Here is a 21,727-nt window from a genome sequence, read left to right on the forward strand (position 1 = left end):
TTGAGATTTTACGACGCTATTTAACTTTTATTTTGTAGGAAGAACCGGAAATGTTAGTGTAAAGTTATTGTGTCTGCTTTTACTTCACGTAGTGAGTTGGGAAGTGCGCCCTCTGGTGGACAACTGGACCAACTGCACTAAGTTTTGTCCAAGTTTTCTCTGAATGTGGAAGAAAACATGAGAAGACAAACAGATGGACTTTATGTCTGTAATAACAGAAAACTGTAGCTATAGTTTGTGTTTCAGCGTCCATCCATAAATGCTTGTTTTTCTTTTTATTTCAACTACATGAGAACTTGAAAAATAAGGAAAAAATGAACCAAAAAAACTTGAAATAAAACATAAAAGTGAACAAATATTTCTAAAGTGAGAAGAAAATGAGCAAAATAAAAAAAAGAACCAAAAAAAACCTTGAAAAAAAAAACATAAAAGTGAACAAATACTTCTAAAGTGAGGAGTAAATGAGCAAAATAAAAAACAATGATAAAATGAACCAAAAAATCTTGAAATAAAGCATAAAAGCGAACAAATATTTCTAAAGTGAGAAGGAAATGAGCAAATTCTTGAAAAATAAGGAAAAAAATGAACCACAAAACCTTGAAATAAAAAATAAATGTGAACAAATATTTCTAAAGTGAGAAGAAAATGAGCAAAATAAGAAAAAAATGAACCAAAAAAGCTTGAAAAAAAAAAACAACATAAAATTGAACAAATATTTCTAAAGTGAGAAGAAAATGAGCAAAATAAGAAAAAAATGAACCAAAAAAGCTTGAAAAAAAAAACAACATAAAATTGAACAAATATTTCTAAAGTGAGGAGTAAATGAGCAAAATACTTGAAAAATAAGGAAAAACTGAACCAAAAACCTTGAAATAAAGCATAAAATTGAACAAATATTTCTAAAGTGAGAAGAAAATGAGCAAAATAAGAAAAAAATGAACCAAAAAACCTTGAAATAAAGCATAAAATTGAACAAATACTTCTAAAGTAAGACTAAAATGAGCAAAATAAGAAGACAAACGGATGGATTTTGTGTGTGTAATTAAATAAAACTGTAACTATAATTTGTGTTTCAGTGTTCATCTGTTCTCAGAGTTTATTTCAGACACAAACTGTCTCACATTTGTAGTTACAGAGAACAACCAGCAGATGGCAGCACCGAGACAGAACGAGTCAAACTGAGATGAAGACTGCACTGCGCAGGCGCCACGACTGGCTACCGTCACAACATTAGCTCCTGAACTCCTGAAGAAACCTGACAGTTCTGACCCCATCAGCAGATTTCACTGACAAGTAATGCTAAAAAAAAAAAATGTAAAAAAATAGAGATAATGTTAAAAATAATGATCATATTAATAAAAAATAATGTTAATAATAATCACGTTAACAATAATGATAATGTGAAAAAATAATGGTCATGTTAATAGTAATGATCATGCTAAAAAATAAAGATATTGTTAAAAATAAAGATCATGTTAAAAAATAATGATCATGCATTGTCTGAGCAGGATGGAAAATATGTCAGTGCAGGTGTACAAGTCATCCAATAATCAACTAGGCGACTGGAAAAAAAAAAGAACTGGAGTGTTTTTCCCTGTGTTTCTGTCCTTCTGCGTCTCAGAACGGAAGCAGAACATTTACTTACAGTTGACAGATTTTGCTTTTCTCAGATTTGTTGCAGTGTATAAACATTTCCTTTCCAGCAGGAAGGAAAAAAAAAGTCAAATTTCTACCTTCATTCTGAAGTCTAACCCTCCAGCGAACAAAAGCATCTACTGATCTGAAATGTTCCATAACTTTTAAACCACTGTTCCTGTCAATACAGACAAATAATTCAGGTCAAATACAGTTCTTCATCTTTTCATGTCCATCAGATATGAGCCATTAGGACGTTCAGAGGCTTCGTGGTTACCGTGGAAACACCGTCATCTTCTACAACATTGATTCACCAGTCAAACACACAGATTTTTTCACAGTTACCATGTGCATAAACTATTAAAATGCTACTAGTTTGTCCATTTCATCTCTGAGGTCTGGGTGATCTGGACATGATGATCTGTTGAAGTAGATTCCCAATCGACAACCTGGATTTATTCATATAAGGGTTTTATCAGGCTGAAGGGGCTTTTCTGGGGGTTTGGATGGTAAAACTCTGCATTTTTACATCATTTACAACTAGACTATTACAGTGTTAGATTAAAAAAAGAAGAAACACAAGAAAAATCTGTTTAGTGTTTAACATATATTGAAGTTTGGAATTTCACAAAATAGAAATAATGTGAATATTTCCATCTATTTCTTCATTGTTTACACGTAAATACATAGTTCAGACTTTGAGCAGAATCATCACAATCAGCCACAGGTTTGTGATTTATCAAATGGATTAATTGGATTTCAACTTCAGTACATTTAATCAGAAAATATTTTGATAATTGATGAATCGTTTCAATGTATTTGGTCTTAAATGTCATCGTATAACCTCCGTCTGAGCTGATGTGAAAATGCAGTGTTTACAGTCATATGTGTTTAACTATGAACAAATAGAAAACAAACATTTAATATTTAGGGATTTTTTTTTAATTGAAAATGAAGACAGTATATGACTGTATTTATTACAGTTGTTGAACATAATCTTTACTGTCATTGTTATTATTGAATATTGAATTCTCTTGAACACTTCTATCATTTAAATGTATAAAATCAATCACATCATGGAAACACATCCACAACATTTTTAATTAAAGTTAACATGAAAACACCATCGTTATCATTGTATTTAATCACAGGCATCAGAATCTCTTAGACTCCAGGCTCCGGCGCTGGCGTGAGCGCTGGATCCAGGCTCCAGGCTCCAGGCTGAAGGCTCCAGGCTCCAGGATGAAGGCTCCAGGCTCCAGGATGAAGGCTCCAGGCTCCAGGCTCCAGGCTCCAGGCTCCAGGCTCCAGGCTCCAGGCTCCAGGCTCCTACACCAGGCCCCAGGCTCCGGCGCTGGCGCGAGCGCCAGTTCCAACCCCAGGCTTCAGGCTCCAGGGTGAAGGGTCCAGGCTCCGGCTATGGCTCCTGGATTATTATCACCACAAGTGTTAGTATTTCAGTGCATTTGGATACAGATTCATACATGTTCAAACAGTTTGCATTGTCTCTCAGTTTAGTGACTCCAGTAAATCAGAGAAAATCTGTACATTTGATGAATTTCTTACTCAGTGTGGACAGGAGTGATGATCAGAGGAGCAGAGTTTGAACCTTCATCATTAGGACATGGACAGAAGAATGGGAGGAGTTTATCATTGAAGCAGCAGCCAATGAAGGAGTAGATGAGAACTGAAGAACCTACGTCATAAAAGGAGACCAGACCCTCCTCATAATCTACAAACACCCCCACCTTCTGAAGACCAGACTGCACAGACAGACGGACATGAGGATCAGCCCAAGCTTTGTACTAATTTCCATTTGTCAATCCAATGCTCCAGTATCCGTCCTGAGGACTCAGTGTGATCCGTTTCCTGTTGATGGACCTTCTGACCACTCCTAAAGCCCAGTCAGTCTTTCCTTTGACCTGAACCTCGAAGTAAAACCTGCCTGAAGAGAAAGTCTGCTTCGCTAAGATGGAGCAACTAGAGAATCTCTGTGGTTTGTCTGGAAGTTTCTTCTTTACACCACCATCATGAACCTGTTTTCCATCATCAGACAGGATGAGTCTAGGATCTGCTGTATCTGGATCCAGAGTCAGATCCACCTCATACTGTTGGACTCTCTTCAGCTCACCTTCAACCACCTTCTTCATGTCTTCTGTGAGTTTCTTCTCCAGCTCAGACACAGCTCTCTTCACAGTCCCCTCATATGATGGTGGACGGACGCTGACCTTTGTCCAGGTCTTCATGGATGGAGCAGCTTTGACACATGTGAACCTCTGGACAAAGTGGAGGTGGTCTTCAGAGCCTGAGAGCTGCTTCACCTCAGTGCTTCTCTTCTCCAGCTCACAGATTTCCTGTTCCAGCTCTTTGATGAAGTCTTCAGCCTGTTTCTTGGTGGTTCTCTTCTTTTCTTGGATCTTCTCTTTGAACTGGTCTAGACTTCTCTGAACAGAGTTCATCAGACCAGTGTAGACCTTCACACCTTCTGCTGTCTCTCTGTCTGCAGCGTTCTCACTGACCTCCACTGACCGTTGGATCTCCTGGATCTTCAGTCGTCTCTCCTTGATCATCTGTTTAATTTCAGCCTCTGTCTTCTTCAGCTCTGTCTTCTGTTCTTCATATTCTTCTTTCAGATGAACAAACTCATGGTTCTTGTGGTCCAAAACAGGACAGAACACACAGATACATGTGTGGTCAGTTTTACAGAACAGATCCAGAGGTTTGTCGTGTTTCTTACACACCCTGTCTTCCAGGTTCTTCACAGGGTGGATCAGCTGATGTCTTTTCAGTCCTGAAACTGTCAGATGAGGTTCCAGATGAGTCTGACAGTAGGAGGTCAGACACACCAGGCAGGACTTCAGGGCCTTCAGTTTGGTTTCAGAGCAGACGTCACAAGGAACTTCTCCTGGTTTGGCAGCTTGTTGGTCTGAGCTGCAGATGTCTGGTTCATGTTGAGCTTCATGTCTGAACTGAGCCACCATCTCTGAGAATAGTGTGTTGATCTTCAGCTGAGGTTTTGTGTCAAAATCCTCTTTACACATGGGACACTGATATGGGACATTAACCCTCCAGTGTTCAGAGATGCAGGATTTGCAGAAGTTGTGTCCACATGATGTTGTGACTGGATCAGTGAAGACATCCAGGCAGATGGAACACAGGAACTGATCTACAGATGGGACACGACCAGCAGCAGCCATATCTATGGACCAACAGAACAGATACAACACTGAAATATTTGTAATTATCATCATGTGATCATCGACACGTAAAAGTCCTTTATGGTCTTCATCTAAGTGTGACTGCTCAGTCACATGACTCTACAGCAGTGCTTAAAATCCATGATGTCAGTCCAATACTTTGACTTTGAAATCTTCTGGAAGTTCATTAAAGTGTAACTGTAGAAAATGTTGGTGGAAACAAAAGCAAGAAGAGATGTAGAACCAAAGTCCACACCATCTAAAGGACATGGACTACAATAATTTAGAATCTGTGTGAATCCTGTTGGTTTATCCATGTGGTTCAGTGATAGGAACCATTTCAGGAGAGTTGGTGTGAAATGAATACAGTTCTATTTGTGTGTTTGCAGTTGAAGTGTGCTGTTGAAGCTCAGCTGGACTCACCGCTGTTTGTCCGAGACTCTGCTGAGACTGGAAACAGATCTGATGAAGTGGGTTTAAGGTTTGTTCGACTGTTCCACAGACACGTCTGCAGCTCTGATCACACTGACAAGAACGTTCACTCTCATTTCTGAGAAATGATCTTTGTTCTGTTGAATGTGGCTCCACCTCTGACCTGTTTCCTGTTTTCATCATACACATGTACAATGAAACTTCAAAGACAACTCTCTTGTGGTGCACAGTATATTTATGGGAGGCAAACAGATCAATAGAAAAAAGAACATCTATATCTATATCTATCTATCGATCTATCTATCTATCTATCTATCTAGATAGATAGATAGATATAGATATACAGCAGGAAAAAGCAGCATGACAACCAACAAATGGTAGATAAATATATTGCACTGTTGACCTTGGCTGAATACTGAGGCTATATGTTTAATATATTTAATATATATCCTTACTGGAGGTATTGACACTATTTGGTGTTCAGTATAGATGATAGATGGTAAAATCCAAGTGTGTGTTGTTTTATCACAGAGCACAGATGAAATGTAGAAGGGTTCTGGTTCTGGTTCTGTAAATACATGTGTGGAAGTGTGGATGTTTAGAAACAGCAGTCAGAGCATTATCTGTCCAGTCAGCTGTTGAACCTGCAGTTTAGCTTCTAAAATATGAACAGGATCCATTTATTAGTGAACGCTTCACATGAATGAACACGTCTGTTACTGAAGCGCTTTTCCATGACTGTCTCTGATCATTAGTGTCGATTGACATGAGTTGGTGTGTGAATGTCATGGACTTCAGGCCTGTTGTTCCTTTGTGTGTTGCTCCCTCTAGTGGTGGTCTGCTGGTGTAAATATGCAGAATGCTGTCAGGTTTCAGGACACACATGAATATGAACTCAGTACTGGTGCTTGTACCTAGTATGACTACAGCTGGGGCTCATGTCCTTCTCTGTCCGTATTGTGCTGCATTCAGGGACTCCACTTGGATACAAACACACACACATTCTCAAATTAGACACCAGGATTAGTTGGATTACACATGGTTTAAACAAAGACGGTCTAACTCAATGCCATTCAAACACAGGTTAGTGTATGTCCAGTGTATGTGTGGACACAATCTGCTGTCCTATGTTCCATCTCTAACTTTGTCCATGTATCAAACGCATGTATGTGTGAAAGTGAGGCCCACTGACAGAGCTACTGATGGAACTGGAAACATCTACTGGGACATGTGTCCTGTCAGCAGACACCACAAATACCATTTATATGGCAGCAGGATTGTGGATGTTCAAATGTTTGCCTTGTCCCTAAAAAAATGAGAAAAAAACAAAACTGCAATGAAAATAAACCACAACATTAGTCATTACTAATTGTTTTAATTTTTAAAGTCTTCTCTGTTGCATCTCTGCTCCTATAGGTTAATTTCAAATGCCTAATGATTTGCACTGTATTGTATTTGAATGTAGTTTTGCTCTTGCCTACATATCTCCATGATTTTTGAACTTTATTTTATTTATGTTCATTTGTATTACTATATTATTATTATTCTTGTTGAGAGTTTGTAATTTTTCACAAGTTCAGTTAAAAAAAAAGTATTGTGTATGTTCAACTTATTAATCCTTATTATTGGACAGAATTACCAGCAGTATGATTTGTTGAACCATGTGATCACCGGAGTGGCGACATCAAAGCGTGGCGTAACATTTTTTTTTTTTTTTTAAATTGACAATCTACAGAGATACAAACAACATGGCATCCCTATTAAAGAAAATACAAAGGCAAATAGGAATACATATATAGATGTCAACAACCATGAAGACTGCAATTTTTGAAGAAAAAAAAAAGAAATAGAAAATTTAAATAACTAACAAATAATGTGAGGTGTATGTGTGTGTGGGGGGGGGGGCTAAGGCTTGTTTTAATAATTCTATTCTTTAATAATTGGTGGAAGCTTCAGTGCAGGTTTCCTCCTCATGTGACTGAGAGTTTTCATCTAGAGCAGAAACTCATGATGCAAACTGGAACATGTGGGTTTCATCTTCAAATGTTTACATTTGTGCATGTAAAACTGACCCAGAATGATGATATTATTTAGTAAAAAGCTGTCTTTGACATTGTCCAGTACATGTCAAGTGTGTCCTAACTCTCATTACAGGGCTCTGGGGGCGCAATACTGTAAACGCACTGATCTGTTCGTCGTGTTTAAAACAGTCAACCGGAAGTTCAAACAAGTGCTTCCGGTTGGCATCGTTGTTGCCAATGAAGCCTGCTTCTATCTGCGTTTTAGCAGACTGTTTTTTCTGTTTAACGTCCTCTACAGGCTTCTAATTCTGTCCCAGACACGAGGGGCCTTATTTTACTGAATCAGAGCTCTAAACAGAATGTTGGCGACAGGAGCAGTAAGTAAAGTACGGCTGTTCACTTCTGAGTTAGCTAGTCAGTTAGCATTAGCACATTTCAAAACAGGCTGGACTTGAATGGTGACAGAATATAAATGACGGTTTAAGTCAGCAGGTTATTGTTGTCAGATTTAGAGTTTTACCTTTAGTTCGTCTCCCGCTTTCGTCTCAGTACATACTAAATATATGCAAATTTCACAACGAAATTCTGACAATATGACGAGACTCAAGTCATATCATGTGTAAGGTAGTGAGCAAGTCGACTTTTACGAGTGAGGTTTTAATTACAACTACACATTTTCTACAGCCTAAGTAACAGGTTTGTTCTGCATACTAAACTATCCAGACTTAAGTTTTGATTTACACCGGAAATTTTAAACATTTACTCATACAAGTTAATATGCTCTATTAGTTTGGTATTATTCATTCATTACTTGATGGAACTTTTTTTTTTTAAATTCTGAATATATTAAGGTTTGAGGTTAATTTTAGTGTACCACAATACTTGACCAATGACCAACTAGTGAAATAAACGTCAACGAATGAAAGTTTGTAATGCAATAGCAGAACTACTTGATTCACTGTTGATGCATTAATGTGAATGAATCACATAAAACTAACCCAGAAAACTGCAAGATACTTTAAGATCTCGTTTTCCAATTACTCCAGGTTGGAGGTACAGACTGAATAAACTTTGATTTTTCATCTTCTCTATAAACAGTCAGCACCTGTAACATACTGCAGTTATTTGATTGAGCTGCCATTAAAAAGAGCAGCAAAATAAGTCTCATGTGACACCTTTAATATAACATAGTTCTCACTATTATAATTTCCTCTGGTCCTTTCAGGCTGTAACAACAGCACTTGCACAGGTCGACAGAGAAAAGATCTACCAGTGGATCAACGAGCTGTCCAGCCCAGAAACCCGAGAGAATGCCCTGCTGGAGCTCAGCAAGAAGCGGGAGTCTGTTCCTGATCTCGCTCCCATGCTCTGGCACTCATGTGGAACCATCGCAGCCCTGTTGCAGGTCAGTGACGGAGGAGTTTTCACATGTTTAAATGAGGTACTCATACCACACTTTGGTGGTACTCTATGAATGTTTTTCCAAAGACTTGAAAGTGGAGGTAGTACACAGGCCTCTGTAAATGGGAATTGTGTGATACCATTCAGACGCACCACTTTTGGCCAAAATGTACTGTCAATAGCAGGAGGTAAACTTTGGAATAACCTGTGCCTCCCAGTAAGAGTGTGTCCAACATACAACACTTTTAAAACTCACTTAAAACAGTGGCTCCTAGAAAACCAGGGATGCACTCATTTTTAATTGACATGCTTTTCATCACACGTACACTGTCTGTGTTTAGTTGTATGTAAGTATAGAGGTGAATGTATCGGCTAATGCCCCTGTGATCATACTATGTCTATTTGTTTTTTGTTTGTTTTGATGATGCCTATGTCATCATTATGTGTATTTTTAAATTTTTTAATTTATAGCAAAGGGGTGATGTATTAATGTTAGCTGTTTTAGGTTTTGATTCTGTCACCTGTGTAGGGACTGCAGATGAAAAGTAGTTATTTTTACTAATTCTGGCATATTTACATGGGTGTATTTTTTTTAATGTTCATAAATGTGCATGGTCCCTATTAAATAAACCAATTAATAAAACAGACGTTCTGCATTTAAAACCATATCTCCACAACGATCGTCAATGGTGCAAATACAAATAGTCACGGTGTAGTAAAATGGTTCCTGCCAGTGTTTTATTATTATATATGATGTTTTGAATTTTTATTACTGCTGCATTAATGTGTGTGTTGCATTTTACTGCTGTAGATGTTTACGTTGGAACCGGTGTGAAGTCCCTCCTAATCAGTAGGGTTATTAGTCTACAGTAATGTGTGATTTTAAGTTGATTATCACATCCTTGTAGCATCACTTTCTGGTGGGAACCATGTAGTATCTCTACAGTCAACTTTACATGAGCTCAAGTAAAGGACGCCTCAGCTTTGTGGTGATTCCATCTGAAGAGGGAAGGAATAGAGTTTTACCTCCTCATAAAAGGACACGGTGTCCCACAATGTGTACACATGTTCAAAATCAGCATTTTAGGAGATCTGTGGCTTTTATTAGATAAGAAGTGGATGGAAATCTGTAATATTACAAGTAACTAAAGCTGTCGAGACAAATTCTGCGGAGTAAAAAGTAACATAATTACCTCAGAGACCTAGTGAAGAATATATAGTTGCATGAAACACCTCGGATTTATATAGTACTTGACTAAAAATACAAAATCGCACCACTGGATAAGTTGTTGTTTTCTTCAGGGTTATATATACTAATGGGCTGTTTTTGAATTCCTGCTATCGTTAGGAAATAGTCAACATCTACCCATCAATCAACCCCCCCACCCTGACAGCACATCAGTCCAATAGAGTATGTAACGCCCTGGCGCTGCTCCAGTGTGTGGCCTCTCATCCAGAGACCAGGTCAGTGAACTCCATTCAGAACATGCTGATACTGTAGTCACTGTTCTGTAAATCGTATAGTTTGGAATGAAGTGTGTGTATTTGATTTGTTCCACAGGTCAGCTTTTCTAGCTGCACACATACCACTCTTCCTCTACCCATTTTTACACACAGTCAGCAAAACACGGCCGTTCGAATACCTCCGCCTCACTAGCCTCGGGGTTATAGGTAAGATTTTTTGAGTAAATATCATGTATCTATAAGTACATTCCATTCCATTAGTAAAACTTGGTGTTGACTGCATTAGTTGACAGTTTGATAAGTGTACATTTAAGTTATTTTTTCTGTGACTGTACTGTAAAAATTTGGTAATTAATACACATATAATGAACATATTTTAAAGTGTTGACATCTCACTGTTTCACTGTTTCAACCCTGGCCAGGTGCTCTTGTGAAAACAGATGAGCAAGAAGTGATCAACTTTCTGTTGACCACCGAGATCATTCCCTTGTGCCTTCGTATCATGGAGTCTGGCAGTGAACTCTCAAAAACGGTACTTTGGTTTCACTACTCACCCATACGTCACCCATCTGCACAAAACTACTGCTAATACTGACAAGACCTTATCCCATAAAGACCCAACACTTCTTTATCAGTTCCCTAATGAGTTTTTCTCTCTATTTAACCTTTTGTAAATAATTTATCACCATTTATTGTAATATCATTGTCTGTATTTTGCATTTTTTCAGTGTAAATCATAAATTTTCCAATATTTCATTCACTGATCATGTAGATGTTCATTAAAACTCAGAAGAAAGTTAAGGGTTATTTTATCAGGAACAGAAAACTGAAGAAAAACTGACTTTTTCAGCAAAGATATCAAGAAATGAACATCCAACTCCATGGGTTTCACTGTGAATCAGTGTTTACATTTTTATTCATTTTGTTTATTGCTTATTTTCTCCATGTTATTTATTATTTTGTACAATTTCTTATTTGCTTTTTCTCATTTTGTTGATTTTAGTTATTTTATTTTTCTTCATTTTCTTGCCTTTTTTTTCTTACATTTTTTTCTTTAATGTTGTTCACTTTGTGGCTTACTTTGTCAATGTTGCTTATTGCTTTGTTGAGACATTGTTCATTTTTGTTGATTTTATTCATTACTTTGGCTGTTTTTGTGAATTCTGTTGCTTATTTTACTTTTTTTTTGCTTTATTTCAGTCATTCTTTTGCTTGGTTTTCACATTATCATTTTCTAGGGGCTTTTTTATTCATTTTTATTCCTTTTATCCACTGTCATTGATCCAACTCCATGGGTTTTACTGGTGAATCAATGATGTAGAAGATGACTGTGTTTCCACAGTAACCGCGGAGCCTCTGAACGTCCTAATGGGTCATATCTAATGGACATGAAAAGATGAAGAACTGTATTTTACACCAATTATTGCCATGTTTTAATAGGACTGGTGGTTTAACAGTTACTAAACATTCTAGATGAGACGATGCTTTTGGTCACTAGTAGCTTTTTGGGTCTTTAAGGGTTAAAGCAGTTTTTGACCATGATTGAGCCAAATAATGACAAACTTTCAACACATCTTTCATCTTTTTTTGTCTGAATCATAATTCCTAGAACAAAGCACATCTTCACATCAGTGAATGGGTTGTGAGAAGTTGGCAGTAGTGGAGGATAATGGCCAGACTTTCTCTTGACTTTTAATGCATTGTTTTCTTACACATTCAGCTGAGTTTTCTGAGTGCTGCTCAGTCCTTTTATACCCGAGGCCCAGGGCATCTGCTACAGACTGTCGTCATGGTGCTCAGCTGAAGATCTAAATATTACCTTCGCGTGTAGTACCAGGGTTCTTACATAACTATGGAAAGTATGGAAACATATGGAATTTGATTTAATAAATTTCCAGGTCTGGAAAATGGAAACAAATGTATGGAAAAATATTCATGTTTCCAGACTGTTCCCACTGTTCTATTTTCTAAAACATAAAATTATGAATATCTAAAAAAAGAAATGGATCAGTCTGCTGTTTTAAGGCGCCTGCTATTGCAGCTGAAATGTTTGTGTGAGAGCACATACAGTCGGCTATGCATCCCAGAAAACATTTGGGCAGATGGACATTTGAATGCCCCGCCTTCTGCTCTTATTCTACTCCAACCCATTTTAAGCCCCGCCCAGGTGTTGTCTAGTGTCACTGCTGCTTTGACGGACAGGTGACGTCCACACACTGTTGGTGAGCGAGATATTCAACATGCCTTGTATGATTGTTGGCAGAAGTCAGAATGGGTAGATGGAAGTTCTCAGACTACTGGCTCATAAATCCCAAATTTAAAGATTAAAGATTAAAGTTTTTATCAAGACATCTGGAGAAAGTATGGAATTCTGACATTTCAAATGTGTAGGAATGCTGTAGTACACTTGTTCTATACGCCTTTCTGACAAATCCAAGTTCTTTCAACATTAAGGGAAACACTTTTAGTGGGACTTTGTCTGAGCTGGTGTTTCACACACACCAGTCAAGTAAAACTTCTTTTATATCGTACAGTTCATTCCAGGTGGAAGCTAAATGGGCCACACAAAGTATTAGTAACAGCAAAAACAAAACAGCAGTGTGTAGGATTGATTAAAATCTTTATATCAAACATGTAGACAGTGAAATCAGAACAAAACCAACCAAATAAATACTGTGTCAGTAATGATACATAAAAGGTTGGTAAGTAAACAAAAGAAAAAATAAATAAATGTAATTAATGAAATTAAACATGCTTGAAAAGGAGTAGGAAGACGTGAAAACATATATACTCCAACCCCCAATCTCTAGTCCTTCTCCTCCTTCTTCTCTTCCTTCTTGTGGAAACACGTGACCAAAAACCTACCATTTCTTAAGAAATTTCAGTGTTTTTCAGGTTATTCACGTCTTTTTGTTTGGGTAGTTTATAAAAGTAAGTATTTTCATATTTTAATGGGGTCTTTTTTGCACTAAAACAAAGACAAAAATTTGGAGTTGTCATTATTTCTAGGTTATTATGCTTTTATTTTGCTGGTCCGGCCCACTGCAGATCAAATTGGGCTGAATGTGGAACCTGAAAGAACATGAGTTTGAGAACCCTGCACTGAAGGCTTTGGCTTTACGTAATCCCAATCACACCAGGGGAACGTTCCATGAAGGTCGGCTTCTTCTGCGTCTGCGCGATTTCAGAGTACAGGAGTAAAACGCAGAGAGCTAAACTGTTCCCTCGAATGGTAAAATTAAAAATAAATAAAGTTGGTTCCTTTTTTATTAGGTTGCAACCTTCATTCTTCAGAAGATCCTCCTGGATGACACAGGGCTGGCGTACATCTGCCAAACGTACGAGCGCTTCTCTCATGTTGCCATGATCCTTGTAAGTTCATCTTGTTTTTCATGACTTTATAAAACACTAGTGTGTACTTTTCCTTCTCGTCATCAGTGTTTTTCTGTGTGTGTGTGTGTGTTTCAGGGTAAAATGGTTCTTCAGCTCTCCAAAGAGCCTTCAGCTCGTCTGCTGAAGCATGTGGTCCGCTGTTATTTACGCCTGTCGGACAACTCCAGGTACTGCACAACATTCAACCACAACACCTTTAGTATGTCTCCACTGAGACCAGGATCAGTGTGTCAAGACAAACACAGTAGAGTAGATTAGATTAGATTAGATTAGATTACTTTAGATTCAATTCGATTAGTTTAGATTAGATTATATCAGATTAGTTTAGATTAGATTAGATTAGTTTAGATTAAATTAGATTAGTTTAGATTACATTAGATTAGATTAGAGATAACTTTTGTTATGATTTGGCGCTATATAAATAAAATTAGATTGATTGATTGATTGATTCGATTAGATTACTTTATCTTACTTTAGATTACATTAGTTTAGATTAGATTAAATCAGATTAGATTAGTTTAGATTAGATATAACTTTATTGATCCCTCAAGAAATTAAGGTTCCAGTAGCAGCACAAAACTGAATCTACTCAATCAATCAATCAATCAATCAATCAATCAATCTCATTACAGAATTCTTATAAACAATTACTATTGACAGTTCATTTACAAGATCCATTTTGTAATAACACCCCCAGCAGCAGTCCTCATCTTATAAATGGGGTCCCTTAGACATGTGACAGAAGACACAATTTACATTATAATCTTTAAGAAATTAAAATGTTCTAAATAAACTTTTTTGAGTTGTTTTAGTTTCTTTTTCAAGGCTAGCTAGATAGATAGATAGATAGATAGATAGATAGATAGATTCTTCTCCTGGAAATGTGCAGTACCGTGAGTTTTCAAAGTGCGGTAATCAAACACGGTTATCATGATAATTAGAATTTAAATGGTAATACTAACTGTCGGGAATTTTACGGCGGTTTATGGTTCTACCGGTAATCGTTCCATCCCTAGTAGAACCCATGTCCAGGTCGTTAGTGTTTTTCCAGCCCTTAGTTGGAGTTTTCCGTGTGCTCCTCAGTTGTTGGTTGATGCAACAGCAGCTCAGACCAAGGTTATTATCGTTAACGAAAACTAACGAAATGACCAAAACTAGAATTGTAAAAACATTTTCATGAACTGAAATAAATAAAAACTATAATTAAAAGAAAAAAACGATAACTTAAACTGAATTGTGTGTTTACGAAACGAACTAAAACGGATAAAAATGATGGATAAAATTCCCTTTGTTTTCATTTTTGTCAATGTCAGATTGATCGGAAATTGATTTATTTCACTCAAGCAATTTTAGCTAGCGGCACAATACGACACTTTTTGCTCCGTCACTTGTGTTCACTTGTGGTTTCCAGTCGTCTTCTGGTCCCCACTCTACCTGGAAACATGGAGACTAAAGCAGCAGAGTCCTGTCTGGGATTGATTTGAATAGGAGCACAGAGAAGAAGAGAAAAGAGACCACTGAACTACAACTGAACTACAACTGAACTACAACTGAACTACAACTAAACTACAACTGAACTACAACTGAACTACAACTGAACTACAACTAAACTACAACTAAACTACAACTGAACTACAACTGAACTACAACTGAACTACAACTAAACTACAACTGAACTACAACTGAACTATAACTGAACTACAACTGAACTACAACTGAACTACAACTAAACTACAACTGAACTACAACTAAACTACAACTGAACTACAACTGAACTACAACTGAACTACAACTGAACTACAACTGAACTACAACTAAACTACAACTGAACTACAACTGAACTACAACTAAACTACAACTAAACTACAACTGAACTACAACTGAACTACAACTGAACTACAACTAAACTACAACTAAACTACCACTGAACTACCACTGAACTACAACTGAACTACAACTAAACTACAACTGAACTACAACTAAACTACAACTAAACTACAACTGAACTACAACTAAACTACAACTAAACTACAACTAAGCATTTAGAAAAAAAACAATATAATATACTAATATAAACTAATATAATATACTAATATAAACTAGCAAACCTGCTCTAAAAACTAATTAAAACGAACTGAATTAGAGGGGAAAAAAAGGTCAAAACTAAATAAAACTAAACTTTAATGAAAAATCTAAAACTATTAGAACCTTGGCTCAGACCAGGACCAGAGAAAAACCCCATGAGGATGTGTGTAGTTCCTGGACCCCTGTCTAATGTGTGTGTGTGTGTGTGTGTGTGTGTGTGTTCCTGGACCCCTGTCTAATGTGTGTGTGTGTGTGTGTGTGTGTGTGTTCCTGGACCCCTGTCTAATGTGTGTGTGTGTGTGTGTGTGTGTGTGTGTGTGTGTTCCTGGACCCCTGTCTAATGTGTGTGTGTGTGTGTTCCTGGACCCCTGTCTAATGTGTGTGTGTGTGTGTGTGTGTGTGTGTGTGTGTGTGTGTGTGTGTGTGTGTTCTGTGGTTCAGGGCCAGAGAAGCCCTGCGTCAGTGCCTCCCAGACCAGCTGAAGGACACCACCTTCGCCCAGGTCCTGAAGGACGACACCACCACCAAGCGCTGGCTGGCCCAGCTGGTCAAGAACCTGCAGGAGGGGCAGGTCACCGACCCGCGGGGCATCCCCCTCCCCCCACAGTGACACCCCTACCTCACTGAAACCCACAACTGAGAGCAGGGGTGTCAAACGTGCGGCCCGGGGACCAGAACCGGCCCACCAAAGGTACCGGCCCGGCCCGACAGTGTCAAAATGACACTGAAGACTCTGACAGTCAGCGGTGTCGAACTCATTTTAGTTCCAAACATTGTTCTGCTTTTCCTGAATGTCTGTAACACACACACACACAGTAGTGGAAGAAACTGACAGGGTTTAATTCAAACTCAAATATTGACATGAAATGTTTGTGGAAAAATCTTTTTCTGTTTCAAAAGGTTTGGCTCCATCAGACAAACGCAAACGAATGCAGATCTATTTTTTTTTTTTTGTTAATTGTAAGCCAAAAAAAAAACCAACCTAAACTGAATTAGTTTAGTTTGACGTTTCTGGATGTTTCATTATTTGCTGAAACGTCCAGTTTTGACCTGGACAGAACTGAGCATGTGCAGAAGGAGCAGTGGAACTCTACTGGGCACCGTTCAAAGACTGCAGACGGATCTAAATGCAGTTTATCCCACATACATGAGGACAACCAAAGCCTTTTTCCACTACTGAAGAAATGATGAGCTGAAGACTAATACTGTTAAAACTACACATGGATTACAGTGTTTTCAGGTTATTCACTTTTTTTTGTGAAAGGATTCATTCATAATTTAATTTGACTTTTTTTGGCACTAAAAGAAAACTGGGGTTGTTGTTTTTAGACTAATCTGTTCTTATTTTCCTGGTCTGATCCTCTGGGTCTGAATGTGGAACCTGAACTAACATGAGGTGGACATCCCTGACGTAGACGAACACCAGCTCCATCTGTCCCACAGACACCACACTGTTTTTACACAAGAGCACAGCGGCCTTCAACTGATGAGTTTGTGTTCACACGTGCAAAAACACAGGATCCGTGGTTTTGGAAACATTCACAAGTGTTGAGTGGCCTTGTGTTCTGGACCGTTAACGGCTTTTGCAGCCATCGCTCATGAACAGAACGCTGGTTTGTGACGTAGTTGCATCGTTTGTAAATGCCCGTGGTTGATCAGATTTGTTCCTGTCTTCCTTCTACTTTACACCAGGAGAAGAGAAACTTTGTGCAAGTTAACATTTGTGTGATTTTTTCCAATTTTTGTCCTTGAGTTTTGTAAAGGGCTCTGTCATGTCTTCTGGAACAGCAAAAAAAAAAAAAAGAAAATAAGTAACCCTGCTGTCATCATTTATTTTCAAATGAAGTTCAAACAGTTTTCGAGCAGTGAAACATCTTCAAATACTGTAGTGCCAAGTTGTAAAATGGAAAACAGATAAATCCTTTTGAAGTCATGAACTGTCAGGTGCTTGTGCTTTTATTTTGACAGTTGTTTTTATTCTGTATGAGTTCTTTTATTCATGTCAAATGCTGCTGTGAATATTTTTATGCATAAAATTCAACCGAACATTGAACGACTTCTGGCAACTTCATTCATTTTTACTTTCAGTAGAGCTTTGTGTTGGAATAAAGTTTGGTCGCATCTATGTTTTTTTTCCTTTGGAGCATCAGAAGATGAACAAATGTTTTTGTTTTTGTTTTTTTCTTTGTGTTAAAGTTACCGTGGAAACGCCGCCACATTGATTCATCGATAGTTTGACAAATGCCAGTGGTTGAACATGTCTGTTTTCAGGGTCAGTTCATGATATATTTAACTGTAAAAGTCCTTTTTTCCTCAGTTTTTTTTCTGTTTTTATATGGGTTCTTCTATGAAACAGGACATGGAGCTAAAAATTCAACCCAGATGTAGATGAATGTTCTGAAGCAGGTTTGGAAACACTTTGGGTCTAATTTAAAAAGAAATACTGAGAAAAAAGAAACTATTTTCAGATAAAAGACATTTTTGTATTATTTTACATGATGTTTAATACAAAAATCCGCATGCAATATGGTCTATTCATTCCTTTCATTTCCTTTTCTTTCCTTTTCTGTTCTTTTCTTTCTTATTCTTCCTTTTTCTTTCCATCCTTTCTATCTATCTATGTGGAATTGCTTCAGTGTTTTTTTTTTGTTTTTTTTTTTTAGAATAGTGAATATTTTCCAGTAAACTCTTCATAATGTAAATATCACATCAGCGTTAAACAGACTATTAACATATTTTCTCCCTTTATTGGTTCATTTTTGTTTGATATTAGATTTTTTTCATGATGGTTCTGTTTTCATTGATTCATATTATGGTTTTAATGCTGCCTTCACGAGCTATGGGAATTACGGCAAGTACTAGTTGTGAACTCAAAAATTGCCCTTAAACGCCCCTCCTGTTATGTTTTTTTTTTTTTTTTAATTATTGAACTTGTGAAAATTACAAACTCAACAAGGATAATAATACAGTAATACAAATGAACATAAATAAAATAAAGTACAAAAATCATGGGGATATGTAGAACAAAAATACATTCAAATACAATACGGTGCAAATCATTAGACAAACGTATAGAAGCAGAGATGCAACAGAGAAGACTTTTAAATTAAAATAACTAACGAGCAACGTTCTGGTTTATTTTCATTGCAGTTTTGTTTTTTTCTAATTTTCTTTGGGACAAGACAAATATTTTGAATTCATTTTTAAATCCAGAAAAGGAGGGCTTGTTATTTCTCTATTTCGCACAGTGGATCTGATATTTACCCAATAATGAAATTATGTTAATATCTGAAACAGACGTTATGTTTTCTACTGGACAACTGGAAAAACATTGACAAGTACGCCCTCTGGTGGATAACTGGAACAACTACACTAATCATGGATTTAAGTTTTTCGCCGAGTTTTCTCTGAATATGGAAGAAAAGATGAGAAGACAAACGGCTGGACTTTATGTCTGTAAGAAAATAAAACTATAACTATAGTTTGTGTTTCATCGTCCATCTGTTCTCAGTATTTATTTCATACACACACAAACTGTCTCACATTTGTAGTTACAGAGAACAACCAGCAGATGGCAGCACCTCGTTCTGTTTGTGCTATTAATGTTCTGTTGCTGTTCGCTAATGTTTTTACATATTTATAGTGTACACAACATGCACATTTTTATAATACAAAAATAAATATGACAAAAAACGCTGTAGCAGATGAATTAACCTCTGCATTTGTTTCTCGTCGGATCAGTTGGTGATGGACCTACATCCGGGTGATCGAGGTGGAGTCCCACTTTGGACATGCGCAGAACGAAGGTATAAATTTGGAACAGTTGTGGTATATAAGCTAAATTGTGCCAATGTATAAAATATTTACCAGCTCATTGTGTGCTTTTACAGCTGATATATTGTAGTAGACGACGTGTGAGGAATAGTTTTAAAGTTATTTAAATATTTCGGTTTGTAAAAAAATTAGCAACATAATGCTAACGGTGCTAGCTGAACACTGCTGTATTTACAAGACTTTAACACTCACGGGCATTTTGTTTAGGAAATAACATTTAGCTCAGTCATATAATCACTATAAAAAATAGCATGTCGGGATATAAATGCTATTTCTATCCTGTGTATGAAGATGAGGTTTTACGAAGCTATTTAACTTTTATTTTGTAGGAAATAACCGGAAATGGTAGTGTGAAGTTATTATGTGTGCTTTTACGTCAAACAGTAAATAGAGACGTGCGCCCTCTGGTGGACAACTGAACCAACTGCACTAATCATGAATGAATGCGCTCTCTGTTTCCTCTGTGGGACAAACAGCGGTGAACATGGTAAATAATACAGTAAACCACACACACCTGTTGTGTCTCTGCTGTATGTGCTGTTGTGTGTGTTTGACATTTGAGTAGTGGGGCTGACCACCGAAAGGACGGACTTTATTACTGTGAAAACTGCCATTTTTGGGGGAAAGGCTGGTGTTAGCTTGAATAGGCTACGTGAGTGGTGCTAACTTTACCAGTTCATTCATTCTGTAATTGAACTGCACTGGTGAGGAGATAGACAAGTAACCATTTTCAGTTTTCTTATTGTAGGACTGTGGTCCAACCAGAAAACAGTGTTTATCTGTGAACTCTGTGTGTGTGTCCAGCTCTGAACACACACAATAAGACATGAACCACAGGACAGCAGACAGGCTAACTTAGCATGTTAGCATTAGCACAGACACTAAACTCAGTAAAAACTCAACATTAGCAAACTCAAAACTCAACAGAATTCTTATAGGATGAGTCAGATCTTACAAACGTCAAGTTACAGAAGTTTCTCCTCCTTTAACTCATGAATAATAACTTTAATGAACTTTTATTGATCACAGCTCCTCTCCTGCTAATGATCACATGACCTCAGCTGACAAACTGAACCCAACACCACCAGGTTCAGGCTAATGACGCTCATTTTGTCTTCTGTTTATGTAATTATACTGTTTTCTTCTGTTCAGACAGGGTGTATTGGGGGCGTACACCCTCTGCACACCTGGGATTCCCTCCTCCAGAGACCACCCAAGGCAGAGGAGGCGCGGACCAATCAGAGCCTGTCGAGCAGACCAGCTGATAAAAGACATGACACGTCAGCAGCAGGTCAGAGGACGCTTCTGAGGAAGACTGGAGTCACAGTCCAAACTGTCAGGCAGGTAACATCTAAAAACTAGACCTTGTCTGAACAAAAGAAAATAGTATAATTACCACCAGGTTCAGCCAAACAACTAAAACCACCGATAACATTTGGACTAACGTTCCCTTATCTTAAAAACTCCATCATTTGTGGTTCTAGTGGTTCAATCTCAACAGCTGGACAAGTCAAAGGAGCTAACTGTAGGACTACAGTTGCAAATCCAACAGAACACTAGTTTAAGATATACATGTATACAAACACTAAGACATACAAAAAAAACAATAGAATTTACAACATAAATGTCGGCTAAAACTGGAAATACACTTGAAAATTGGAAAGATGACGATGTCTAATTAACTTAGCGCTGGAATTGCTAGATCAGCTGTAGCAGAAATGAAAGTGTTCTGACACGTTACACTGAATGTTTGGAACTATTGGCCCCTCTGTAACCCAGGAGTAGGTGCATATTTCGTCAGCCATTTTTAGAACGGGAGTCTATGGAAGTGTCACGACTCTATTATATCGAAGACTCTGGATGAGTCGTTCCCTCTATGAGGTGCTGCCATCTGCTGGTTTTTATTCATAACTACAAATGTGAGACAGGCAGTGTGTCTGTGTCGTATTAAATCAATACTGAGAACAGATGGAGGCTGAAACACAAATTATAGTTACAGTTTTATTTTCTTCCAGATATAAAGTACATCCGTTTGTCTTCTCATCTTTTCTTCCATATTTGAAGAAAACTTGAAGAAAAACTTTAATCCATGATTAGTGTAGTTGTTCTAGTTGTCCACCAGAGGGCGCACTTCTCAAACAATTGTATGAAGTAAAGGCACAGACAATAAACTCACACTAACATTTTCAGCTGTTCCTTCAGAACAAAAGTTAAATAATGTAGTAAATATGTCTCATAGCAGTAGCAGTAGTAGTAATAATAACA

General features: G+C 37.5%; 1 protein-coding gene and 1 pseudogene across 1 annotated transcript; one reads left to right on the forward strand and one right to left on the reverse strand.

Moving 5' to 3' along the window:
- Positions 1-2,368: 2,368 nt before the first annotated feature.
- LOC115434119 (E3 ubiquitin-protein ligase TRIM39-like) lies at positions 2,369-5,368 on the reverse strand (annotated as a pseudogene).
- Positions 5,369-7,489: 2,121 nt separating this feature from the next.
- Positions 7,490-17,493, forward strand: cnot9 (CCR4-NOT transcription complex subunit 9). The gene is made up of 8 exons (XM_030157272.1): positions 7,490-7,662; positions 8,511-8,690; positions 10,035-10,150; positions 10,248-10,357; positions 10,573-10,682; positions 13,424-13,522; positions 13,619-13,710; positions 16,070-17,493. Exons 1-8 carry the CDS (start codon positions 7,645-7,647, stop codon positions 16,236-16,238), a joined length of 894 nt encoding a protein of 297 aa, XP_030013132.1. The 5' UTR covers positions 7,490-7,644; the 3' UTR covers positions 16,239-17,493.
- The last annotated feature ends 4,234 nt before the right edge of the window (positions 17,494-21,727 follow it).

The sequence above is a fragment of the Sphaeramia orbicularis genome, chromosome 2 (genome assembly GCF_902148855.1).
Source record: "Sphaeramia orbicularis chromosome 2, fSphaOr1.1, whole genome shotgun sequence".
NCBI classification, from domain to species: domain Eukaryota; kingdom Metazoa; phylum Chordata; class Actinopteri; order Kurtiformes; family Apogonidae; genus Sphaeramia; species Sphaeramia orbicularis.

What these genes read in the sequence shown, in the direction of transcription:
- cnot9 (XM_030157272.1), top strand. An exon ending in CACTAGCCTCGGGGTTATAG is followed by an intron (nt 10,358 to 10,572) that starts GTAAGATTTTTT and finishes AACCCTGGCCAG; the next exon opens with GTGCTCTTGTGAAAACAGAT. An exon ending in GCAGTGAACTCTCAAAAACG is followed by an intron (nt 10,683 to 13,423) that starts GTACTTTGGTTT and finishes CTTTTTTATTAG; the next exon opens with GTTGCAACCTTCATTCTTCA.